Genomic DNA, 11874 nt, shown 5'->3' with positions numbered 1-11874 from the left:
ACACCCGCCTAGCCAGCCAGATCAGCCGAATCAACCCTGGCGATCAATGGGGTGACAGATGTCGCAGCCAGATCGCCCTCACATCCGAAACAACCGTGTTGTCACGAGGTATATAAAGCTCAATAGAGTTACGTCTTTTCGCATAGGTCGAGTTCTTTTTAATTATGCTGCGTGTCTAATAAATTTTAACTAAAATTAAAATCTAATTAACATTTCAAAAGTCATTGTATCCCACAAAATGCTAAAATTAATGTTAAAACTGACTTGAATGTGGATTTTAAAAATATTATCCAGCATGCCTTGCAGGTGGGTGGGTCATGCTAAATATGTTGTCTCAATTGGTGAAATCTTCCCGGAGCCGCGCCCACCGGTACCGCCTCTTCTCCACCCTCTGGTCCCGGCTGCTGGCAGTGGGCTTTGTGCGGTTCCGGAGCTCCTAGCGGTCTGCAGGTCTGTGTCCCTCCTTCGCCCCCACCCGCCCTTTCCCTTCTTCTTGTTTCTCCTTCCCTTTTTCTCCGGGCTCCGAGCCTCTTACTCCACCATCCATTTCTCACCCTACCCCCTTTCGGTCCTTCTCTTGTTTCCCTCCCTCTTGTCCTTTGCACCTCCGCCCCCGTCTGGGCAGACGTGGGCCCCTTGGCTGCGATTGGGGTCATTCTTGGCAGTGTGCGTGTTTTTATTAACCCGCTCTGCGGAGTCTGTTCCATTGATGGAAGGCTGGCTCGGATCCTCGCTGGGTGGAGCCGGGCGGCATCTCTGGGCACGCGGAGTACCCAAATCTGGCCTTGGGTGGCCGAGTCTGTGGCCTGGGCGCATTCGCAAGACCCAGGGCTCATCTCCCAGCGGGGTCTGGGGACGTGCGGGACCCCGGGGCCGCCCCCGGAGGCGTGACGATGGACGCACATTTTGCAGACAATATAATACTCGGCCTGTCCACCTTCCAGTTTCTGTGATAATCTAATACGTATGGTGCTGCGTGTGGAAGTATGACTACTTGCAGAGGTTCCAGTGGGTATATAATTCTCCGCGACCCTCTACTCCTGGCCTCTCCAGGCAGAATTTGGGAAATCTAAGATTTTCAAGGTCAAGTATATGATGATCTGAATCTTTTGAAGTACCTTATTGCCCAAGCACAAATGTCTTTACAACATATGGCCCCAGCTTCCCAAGATCTGGAATAAGAAATCATAAATAGAAACGATATGAAAGCCAAGGTGTGTTTTTTTTTTAATGTTTTTAAATGGTGGTATGTTTTTATGGAGTTAGAGAAAACGCAGTAAAACCAAAACAGTTTCCTGTGCACAAATCGTGAATATTCATTTAGCCCCTGAGCATTGGGTCGAGGACACGAAATTCAGAGGAGCTGCTTGCTGCATTTGTTTGTTTTCAGAAAGCCTGAAAGGCCATCATGTCAGAGAAGCCTAAGCTCCACTATCCCAACGGAAGAGGCCGGATGGAAACCGTTAGATGGGTTTTAGCTGCCGCTGGAGTCGAGGTACCCTATATGCTGTTTCTTCACAGATTTCCCGTACAACTTTGAGACTTCTGAGGAAAACATAAATGGCGGAGCCCTGATCTAGTCTTCTCCCACTAACGTTACAGACATGCTTCATTGAGTCATAGGATTCCTTCCTTTCAAGGGGTTTTTTTCTTTATAAGGAATGTAGTGGATGGAGTTCCATTTTACTTCTGACTTTCAGTAGATCATTGGCTTCTGATCTACCACCAATAAATATCTGTTAATAAGGAAAAAAGGAATGAATCTGGAATTTGCCAGTTACCCCCAGAGCTTTTGTTAATTTTGTTAATATATTCTGGTCAGCATAGCTTCAGCCCAGTGTTTTTGTTTTTGTTCTGTTTTTTTTTCAGCTTCTTATTTATGGAAATGTTCAAGTAGAAACAAAGGTAGAGAGAGAACATTGTCGTAGATTCTAATATATGTACCTTTCACTCAGCTTCAACAATCACTAACTTGATGCTAATTTTGTTTCATCTATCCCCCACCCCCACCCCATCACTTGTTTTGTGGGAGTATTTTAACAAAAAATCCAAACATCGTATGGTTTCATCTATGAGTACTTCCGTTTTTACCTCTAAAAGGTGAGGATTTTAAAACATAACCACAATACCATTATCATATCTAACAAAGTTTAACAATTCCTTATCATCTAATTGTCTCAAACTGGTCTTTTTATAGTTAGTTTCAGTCTGGATCTAAATCAGGCCCATACATCGCATTTTGTTGTTTCCTTCAGTGTTTTTTTTAAATCTATAACATTTTCCTCTGTTTTTTAAAAATAAACTTTATATTTGGGAATCATTTTAGATTTATAGAAAAGTTATATAGTGTAAGGAGGTGTTCCCAGGTAGCTATCACTCAGTCTCCCCTAATGATAACAATTACGTAACCATGTCACAACTAAGAAATTAACATTGGTGCATGACTTAAACTACAGACTATTCTAATTTAATTAGTTTTTCCACTAACATACTTTTACTGTTCCAGGATCCAACAGTATATTATTAGGTCATTATGTTTTTTTAATCTTCCTCAATCTGTGACAGTTTCTCAGTATTCCCTTTATTTTGTGATCATGCCAGTTTTGAAAACTGTTGATCAGGTTTTTTGTAGAATCCTCCTGTTTGAGTTTGTCTGATGTTTTTCTCATGACTAGACTGGAGTTTATTCTCTCTCTTCCCAATTGGGGGGAGAACAGCACAGAGGTGCGTGCCCTTCTCACTGCATCATAGGAGGGGTTACGTGATATTAACATGAGTTATCATTGGTGCTGTTAAACTTGGTCACTTGGTTAAGGTGATGTCTGCAAGGTTTCTTCTTGTAAAATGACCATTTTCACTTCTACTCTTTGGAAGCAAATGATTAAGTTTAGCCTACACTCAAAAGGATGGGAGCTAGGCTCCATCTCCTGGAGGGGGGAGTATCTGCATTTCTTGTAGCAGTCTTATGTAAGGGAGATTTTCCCACTCCTCCCCGATTTATTTACTTATTCAATCATTTATTTACATCACTATGGACTTAAGCATACTTATTTTTGACTGTGGGTTATAATTCAGGAATTACTTTGTTGCTCAAAATGTTCCAGTTCTTGGGGCTCTTTCAGGTTAGCTCTTAGTTCCTTATCATATAGGCTCCTTCCCACCCCCTCATCAATTTTGTGCTTTCTGACACAATAAGATGCCCCGGGCTCATCTTATATCGTATTTTCCTTGGCCTGGCCCTAGAATCAGGTATTTCTCCAAGGATCTCTGGTCCCTTTTGTTAAAAAATGGTATTAACAGCCAAGATCTGGGTGCTGAGTGTCCTAATTTGTTTGAGTGGCATTTATTTGTGGAAGAAATTGCCCTGTAGAATTTCCCCCATTCTGTATTTGGCTGACTTACCCTCATTTTAACATGTTCCTCTATTCTCTATATTTCTCACAAACAGCTAGTTGGATCCAGGGTTGTGATCAAATCCGGGTTCCTTTTCTCTTTCTATCTTTAATTTATTTTTTCCTGCCAGACTCCAACAGAGGGATATTGTGAACATATTTCTGTTGTACGCCATCAGGGGTGCATAATGTCTGACTGTCTCGTTCTCAGTGATGCAGAGCTTGATCCCTGTGTTCCGGTGACGTCAGCCTGATCCACTCATTAGAAAGTCCCCCCATTACCCTTTCAGTTAGTGGTTTTAGCGGCTGTTTATCCTCACCATTGCTAGGGATTACAAAATGGTGTTTTTCTATTTTGATCATTTCACCTGAATTTATTAACTGTAATTCTCTTATAAGAGTAATTCTTTACTTGTTAACTATTTAATTACCTTGATGTGCAACTTATATAGGAAAGGCAAGATAAATGCTTGATTTGGTCACTTTATCAATTTTCTGAATAATGAATTATTACCCTGACAACCTCCAAAGATGACAAATGAAGGTTGTTGGGTTTGGAGTTTTGTTTTTTGTTTGTTTGGTTTGGGTTTGGGTTTGGGTTTGGGTTTGGGTTTGGGTTTTGGTTTATTTGTATGCCATTATAACTCCCCACACAATGCTTTACGATTTGCTAAATTAGTTGATTCCATTTTTATATACAAATCCTGATTTGTGAATCCTCTCGAGAAATTAGAAGGTCTAATGATATTGGGCCCTCATTTCCACATGGCAGCAACTGCTGAATATGAATAAGGTCTGCCACTATTGATGGACCTTTCTAGTTCAACACAGACCCCTCTTGTCCTTTTGTCTCAGGACAAATTTTCTAATTACGTTAAGAAGAGAGTGAACCAATTCTTGGTCCCATGACCTGAACCCGATCCATTTGTTTATGTCACCTGTCTAACCCTGTATGTTTCTGAGTGTACAAATTTTTTTAATAGGCTTTGCAGTGGCTATCTTATTTGTATTTGTAATATAATCCTTTATCACATCCTGTTTCTTCCCTATTTTCATTCTACCCTGTCCTTCCTACTCTCCTACAAGTCAATATTCTTGGTTACAGTAATGGAAACCCAACCCTAAATAAGTTAAACAAAAAAGAACATGGGTCATTGACCCACCTATCCTAAACCAATCACAATGGGCAGGCAGGTTGGATAGTGTAATGAGCCCAGATTGGATTTGGGGTCCACCCCTCTAACCAGGGTGGTAGGAGCTTGATTGGCCTACCTCACTAGGACCAAGTGGTTTACAGGATCTATTCCCAAAAGGTGGTATGGGGTTCCCTTCCCATTTCTTTGCCAAAAGACAAGTTTAGCTAAGTTTGTGCTCATATAGATCTGAAATAATCGGGAGGGATGGGCTGGCAGCCATTAGATGAGTTTGTGATTGCCAGTATCACAGTGTTGGGATGAGCCTGCCATCTAAAGCACACACACCTGAGTACCTGGGTAACTGCTGAAAGGCAGCGGGTCCTAATTCAGGGAGTCACTGTCCTCCATCTGTCACTGGGTTTGAGTCCTTAGACATTGGTGTGTGCTGGATTTTGCTTCTTCGCTGCCTGGGGCCCCACTTGCCTGAAGACCCCCCCCCCCAGAGCAGAAATCCAGTCAGACCCCCTCTTGTTAAAAGGGAAATCAACACATGTAAAAAAGAAGACTTCACAGCCACAAGCTCCTAATTCAGGACTTCTGGGTAATTCGCTTACAAAAACTGAAAGAGTGTTGAAAAAGGGAGTGCTGTGGTGTGGAAGAGGGCAGATCTCCAAAGTTCGGAAAGAAAGACCACTGATTGTGTAGATAGAAACCTAGATGCTGTCTCTACCCTACCAGCCTTGGGCAGTACTTGGGCTGGAGTTGCCAAACTCCCTCCAAGCTCTGCCTGGTGATATTTTTTTCTTCCCTTTCTGTCCCACCCTCTCATCTCCCCTTCTGGTGCCAGTTTCTTGTTACTTACCAATCGTGTTACAAAGCTTGATACAAAGACTTTCTCTAACGAGAGCACACATTTCGCATAATGTCTCAAAAGTCAAAAATCAACATCAGAACCATTGGGAAGGACTTTTTTTTTCCCCCAAATGTACAATTCTGGTCTCTTCCAATTCCTGAATGTGAATCTCTGAGGGGTGGGCCTGGGGGGGTGGACATATCCCCCCCACCCCCTCTTTCACATGTGCTTTAAATGGTCATGATCATAAAACTATGAGGTCAGTAGTGTGGAGGGAGTACACCACATCTGACCAGCTGGGTGTTTGGACAAATGCCCCGAACATTGTTGGCCTGAGGAACCAGATAGAGTATCTCTAGGGACACCTAGGCTCCTCTTCTCAGACCATGAGGCCCCTGGTGAGTAGCAGAAGCCATGCTTATAGCCCGTATCCCAATTCTTTCCCCAGGTCAGCTAGTTAAGATGGAGGAGGGGAGGACTGCCGAGTCTGTGCTGCTCAGCTCCGCCCCTCCCTTGGATGATTTGAGGGAGCAGCCCAGGGACAGTTACCTGTGGGGAACCATCCAGGGACTTGGTGGCAGGAGGCCTCCTCTTCCTGACATGAAGTTAACATTAGAACATTTTATAATGTCGGGAAAAGAGAAACTTGTTTTCACTGTTTCCCCCCGCCCCCAACTTTTTAATTTAAAAACTTTCAAACCTACAGAAAAATTGTAATAGTACAGTGGATACCTTTCAACTACATTCAGTTGTTAACAGTTTGCTGCCTTTGCTTTCTCCCTTCCTCTCTGCTTTCCCTCCCCTCAATCCTTTCAAAGTAAGTTGTAGACATTAGCAGGTATCTTCCTCCTAAGAGTAAATAATTGTTCTGATAACCACAATATCATTGTCACAACTAAGAAAATTAATACTAAATGTATAATATCTAATATGCAATCCTATTGTCCCCAAATGTCTACCTAACTGTTATATATCTGTTTAGCAGTTATAAGTGGCTCTTGCACCACACCCTTAATCCAGGATCTAATCAAGATTCAGGCATTTGGTTGTTAGTTTCTTTTTATCTACAACAGTACCTGCTCTTTTGTTCTTTTTCTCCAGGCCCTTGACTCTTTTGAGAGTCCAGGCCATGTATGTATGTTGCAGAATGTCGAACACTCTGGATGTGCCTGATTTTCATCTCACAGTTAGAACAAGTTAAATGTTTTGGGTACTGTTTTTACAGTACTCCTTTGTCCTTCCTATTGTGTTTCAGCAGCAAGCACATGACATCTCGGAGTGTCCCCCCGTGGGCAGCTAAGTTTGACCCCTTGGTTAGATAGATGGTGATATCTCCAGATCTCTGCATTGCAAAGATACATTTTTCCTTTTTCATAATGAAGTAATGTGTGGGGTGATACTTTGAGATTGTGTAAACAGTCTGTCTTTTAACCCAATAATTTCAACATCCATTCTGATCCTTATCAGAATGAGTTATTACTTTGTATAGGTTGCAGCCGGTGATTTTTTTAATGTTATCATTAATTAGCAACAGTTCTACATCAACTAGTGCTAATTCTTTCTGCTGTAAAAAGAGCTTTTCCTTCTCCCTTTTTTTTTAGTGTCATCATTTATGGACACAGAAAGTTTTTGTTGGTGTGTGTTGTAATCCATAACTGACATTATTCTTTTTGATACTTGAATTGTCCTAGGTTTGTTTGGCTAGGGAATTACCCTCAAGTAGGGTCATTAGTCTTTGAGCACTTCCTTGCTTCCTGACATAGCAGAATCAACCTTTTTTCCTTGGGCCCTGGTTTCCTTTAGTGGACAGTGATCTTTAGAAACCAAGGTGTGGGGGCTATATGTCCTCTTACTCTCATATTTTGAGGCAGTATAACTTGGTGTTTGCAGTCCTGATCTTATAATGACATGTACCTTTTTCTGGGGGGGGGGTATCTTTTTAAAAATTTAGTTCGATGAAGAATTTTTAGAAACAAAAGAACAGTTGCAGAAGTTGCAGGATGGTGAGTATGGAAATGAGACAACTGTCGGTAATACTGATTTTTCTTTTCTTTTTAATATTTGGTGGAATATTTGGTGGAAAGGCAAAGATGATGCTGACATTGACCATTCAAAACTGTATCCTAAAACCAGACAAGGGACTAATAGTTGAAATTGCCAGGAAATTGCTTCTTATTCAGTAGTTCTATAAGAGCTAACTAAAGGAAGGGAGCAGGTCCTTCTTCCGTCCAAGTAAACAGTCCTTCTCCATCCCTTTCTCGTCCCCCTACCCTCCTCTGACCTTTTCCCCTTCCTTTCCCCCATCCCTTCCCTCCTCACCTTTTTTGCCACATCTCTTTCACCTCCTCCAAGATATCTGAGACATCAAGGCCTGCTTAAAGCATGCAAATAAAAGTCCCCATTTGCACTGGGCTGCCTTTCTGAAGTAAATACCAAACAAAGGAAATGAATAAGAGGCCCCTCTTTAACACCTAGCCAGCCCTACTCTCTCCACGCCCAGACCCCATGAGAAATACCTAGCAACCCTGTAAGCAGCCTCCCTCCCAGTCATCAACAGGGTCCTCAGGCCCGACTTAAGATTCCCTTGAGAGAGACCAACTCTACAGGGGTCCGTGATGCCACCTGTCCTGTGTGATACTGGCCTGACATCCCTAGTCACACTCTCAGTACTCATTTCCTCTAAACCCTCAGGTGCCGCCAATCCTTGAGCCCCTTGAGGGTTAGGCTGTACCCTATCCTTGCATCTGTCCCCCCAAGTTGGCATGTGGGAAGTGTTTGATACAGGTTTGCTAAAGAAAGTAACAGGTTGCTTTTTGACCAGTGACAGCAAACTTGAAGTGACCTATGGCTGTGAAAGAGAAAAACCAAGTATACATGAGTATCATATCAGTTGGTGATGTAGGCTTGATGATCAGGTTCTTTAAGGCAGCGTTATCAGTAGAATACTGTACAGTGATGGAAATGCTCTAGTTTGCACTGTTCAGTGTATTAGCCACTAGCCGTCTGTGTCTGTTGAGGATTTGAACTGTCTAGTGTAACTAAGAAAATGAACTGTACATTTTTTTTTAATTTTAATTAAATTTAGGCTTAACTAGACACATGCAGCTGCAAGCTACTGTGTTGGCCAGAACAGCTCTGAAGGAATATCTCCACTAAATGTTCCCCTATGCCTTGTCTCTGTGGGTGGGCAGTTCTCCTGGATGACAATGAAAAGGGAAAGTTTAGAACAATGCCAGTTGTCAGGCTTATGGCTAAATTTGCTCCCCTGAAGGACATTGAAGTTATCTGTCATCAGGGAGTTTTACACTGTTTCCTAAGGCTATGTCCCTCCTCCCCCATCCCTTTTCATTCCCTAGAGCATTTCTTAGGGCTTGGGAGACCAGGAAGAAATCACTTCTAACTCTGGGCTTCCATTCTCAGGTAAGCACCTGCTGTTCCAACAAGTGCCAATGGTTGAAATTGACGGGATGAAGTTGGTGCAGACCCGAAGCATTCTCCACTACATAGCAGACAAGTACCATCTCTTTGGCAAGGACCTCAAGGAGAGAACCCTGTACTGTGGCCCTTCTTGAATGTTCTTACTTGTCAGCTTAGTGATGCCTTAGCTGATTTGCAGTCCTCTATAACACACCCCATATACTTTATGTCTTGTATCATTAGTGTGAACAGGGAACAAAAACCCAGAAAGGTCGTGAAGACCAGTTGGGAAATCAGTCTAGTGAGTCTGAGTAAAACAGTAGAACAGAATTGAATTCAGATATTAGATTCTGTGCCTGGGGTATGATGGTTTCAGGTTTCAACATTAAATGCTTTGTTGTTACTCTTTACCTTTTTTGCAAATTTATGGCCATTGGAGTAGTGGAAATAGGAAGGTGCTGTGACATTCAAGACCTGGGATATTGTGCGTTGGATTATAATTTGAACTCAAAGCCCGGTCCTTGTACCTCCTAGATGCATGATCCTAGGCAGAGTGTTGAGCTCCAGAGTCCTGATGACTTTCTTGGACAGTGGGGATAATAATAGCACATTCCTCATAATGTCATAGGGCTCTGTGGAATAAAGGATATAGAGTGTTTAGCACCATGCCTGGCACATACCAAGCATTCCATAAATGATACCCACTATTCTCATAAATGTGAAGTTCCACCCACACCGAGCGTGGGTGCTGCAGTGAGTGTGGAGGAGAAGGGGCAAAGGAGATAGAGAGCAGCCATAACTATTGTGCTTTCTGATTTGTGCCAGATTTTTCTGAACGAATTTTCTGAATGACAGCCCGAGTTGTCTTTGCATCTTTCCCCTTAAGAGACAGGTGTAGATAAATACTTCTTGGTCCTTAAGTTGCCAGAGCCTTAAGAGAAAAGGATTCTTAGTTGTGGACGCCGATGTGTCCCAACAAGGGGAAACTGAGAAAACTGCTTTTTTGTTTTAAGGATTGACATGTATGTGGAGGGGACGCTGGATCTGCTGGAACTGATTATCATGCATCCTTTCCTCAAACCAGACGATCAGCAAAAGGAAGTGGTGAACATGGCCCAGAAGGCTATAATTAGATACTTTCCTGTGTTTGAAAAGGTAGGTGGCAGAGCAGCCTATGAACACAGCCTAACCAGACCACAAGGGAGCTGCCACCGATGCCCTTTCCACCCGGCAGTGTAAGGCTGAGGCCCGTTGAGCTAACCTCACGGACTCCTAAGGGCTGACAGTAGCCTTCAGCACAAAACCAGGAGGTCTTGGACCCCCTCAGACTCTAGGAGGTCCACAGTATCCAGAAGTCTGGAGAAAATACGAGCTCACCACATGTGTACGTTATCGTTCCTTACATTCACCAGGTGCCCACCCTGTGTAAGATACAGAGAAGCAGAAACTGCCTAATTCATTCCTCTCATTCCACAAACATTTGCTGAACAGCGTTATGTATCAGACATCCTACTAAATAGTTTGATATGAAGAGAAGAACCATGGCTGTTTATTTCTCTTGCCTTTGCTCTTTTTTTGTTTTCTGTTTTGTTATTTCCTAGTCTTAATTACTCTGAGTTTCAAACTCCTCTTTTCCTTAACTGAGAGGAATTGTTTTAAATGTTTTGATTAAAAATCAAAAGAAGATGGGCCGGCCGGGTGGCGCGTTGGTTAGGAGTTGGCTTGGGACGCCAGCTCTGAGCAGCAGGGCCCTAGTTCGGATCCCACATACGAGGGCCAGTGACACTGCCCTCTACAGCTAAGATGGTGAACAACAGCTCAACCTGGAGCTGGGCTGCTGTGAGTCGCCGGCAACGGCTTAGCCAGCGTGAGTGACCGGCAGCCGGCGTGAGCTGCCATGAGCTACGGTGAGCTGTTAGCGGCTGTCTAATGGCCAGCGACTGATCTGCCTCACCCGGGAAGAGCGCAATGATCACAATACCAACATGGGCCAGTGAAGTGACATCCTCCACAACTAGACTAAAGAACAAAAGGACAGCGATTTGTCTGTTTCCCTTTCCTGATTCCCCAACACTGTTCCCCTCCCCCAATTCCCCAATAAAATCTTTAAAAAAAAGAAGAAGGGAATGTGAAAATGTGGAATTGAAAAACTTCCTCTGTCCATCTTCATGCAATTAGACTTAAGAAGAAAAGGGTATTTCCTGGGAGTTTTGGTTGCTTGGCTTCATGATATCTTGCCCATGGGGCACTTTGTGAATGTAAAATATGATAATGCAAAAATGTGTTGTGACAAGGAACAGGTGCCTTGGTGAAAAGTTACTGCTGGTTCTTATGTCCCTGTGGTCCGGACTATGTCAGGGCTCCTCCCAACACATGAGCTAAAAGTGGTTACCATTTTGAGTGTCATGCCCAAGGTGGGAGTCGGGAGAAGAACCCCGCCCCCTTACTGCAAATTCTGGATTCCTTGTCCTCTCCCACTCTGGCTCCGGTGGCTCTATGTGATTTGGAATCATATGCAGAGTCCCCGTCAGACATATACACATGTGCGCACACATCCTTACACTTGTGGGGCAAGAGTTTGCTGCAAAGGGGACCTCCCTTCTACCACCGCTGTTCCTTGCTTTCCCTGATCATCATCTATTCCTATGACTCTGTGCCTATACGTTACTCTTACAGTGAGAGTCAAGATGAAGTCACACACTTTTAATTTTCTGTGTCTTAGAAGATGTGAAAAGAAACTTGCTTTTTTTTTCACAGTCACATCTAATTTACGACTACGAGTCCTGATGTTCATTGCAACACAGGCCTGGCAAACGAGATTGGACTCCTTGGCGAGGAGCTGTCTCTTACTTCCTATATCACTCCCCCTCCCCCAGCCTGCTGAATTCATCAGGGCTAATTTATTTCTGTAGAAATCTATATAAAAGCGTATCCTTTTAAAGCACTGGATAATGATTCCAGAATTCATATTTCCTCCCCCTTTTCAGTGTTTCATTCTAATATAAAGTAGATATTTAATGATGCTTTCATTTCTACACCTTTTGTCTTCTACACCTTTTGTCTCTCTCTCTCTCTC

The 11874-nt window shown here is 43.1% G+C and overlaps 1 protein-coding gene across 1 annotated transcript in view; it reads left to right on the top strand.

Annotated features, from left to right (window-relative positions):
- The first annotated feature begins 361 nt into the window (after window positions 1-361).
- GSTA4 (glutathione S-transferase alpha 4) overlaps window positions 362-11874 on the top strand; it is a 15054-nt gene continuing 3541 nt past the window's right edge. Inside the window, exons 1-5 of the mRNA XM_019658749.1 lie at window positions 362-450; window positions 1391-1495; window positions 7333-7384; window positions 8802-8934; window positions 9812-9953. Coding sequence (XP_019514294.1) covers window positions 1409-1495; window positions 7333-7384; window positions 8802-8934; window positions 9812-9953 — 414 coding nt within the window. The 5' untranslated portion in view covers window positions 362-450; window positions 1391-1408. The remainder of the gene's footprint in view (window positions 451-1390; window positions 1496-7332; window positions 7385-8801; window positions 8935-9811; window positions 9954-11874) is intronic.

Source organism: Hipposideros armiger, unplaced genomic scaffold (genome assembly GCF_001890085.2).
Source record: "Hipposideros armiger isolate ML-2016 unplaced genomic scaffold, ASM189008v1 scaffold_288, whole genome shotgun sequence".
Taxonomy (NCBI): Eukaryota; Metazoa; Chordata; class Mammalia; order Chiroptera; family Hipposideridae; genus Hipposideros; species Hipposideros armiger.
Note: the sequence above shows the minus strand (reverse complement) of the source record. Positions and strands in the feature narration are given on the sequence as shown.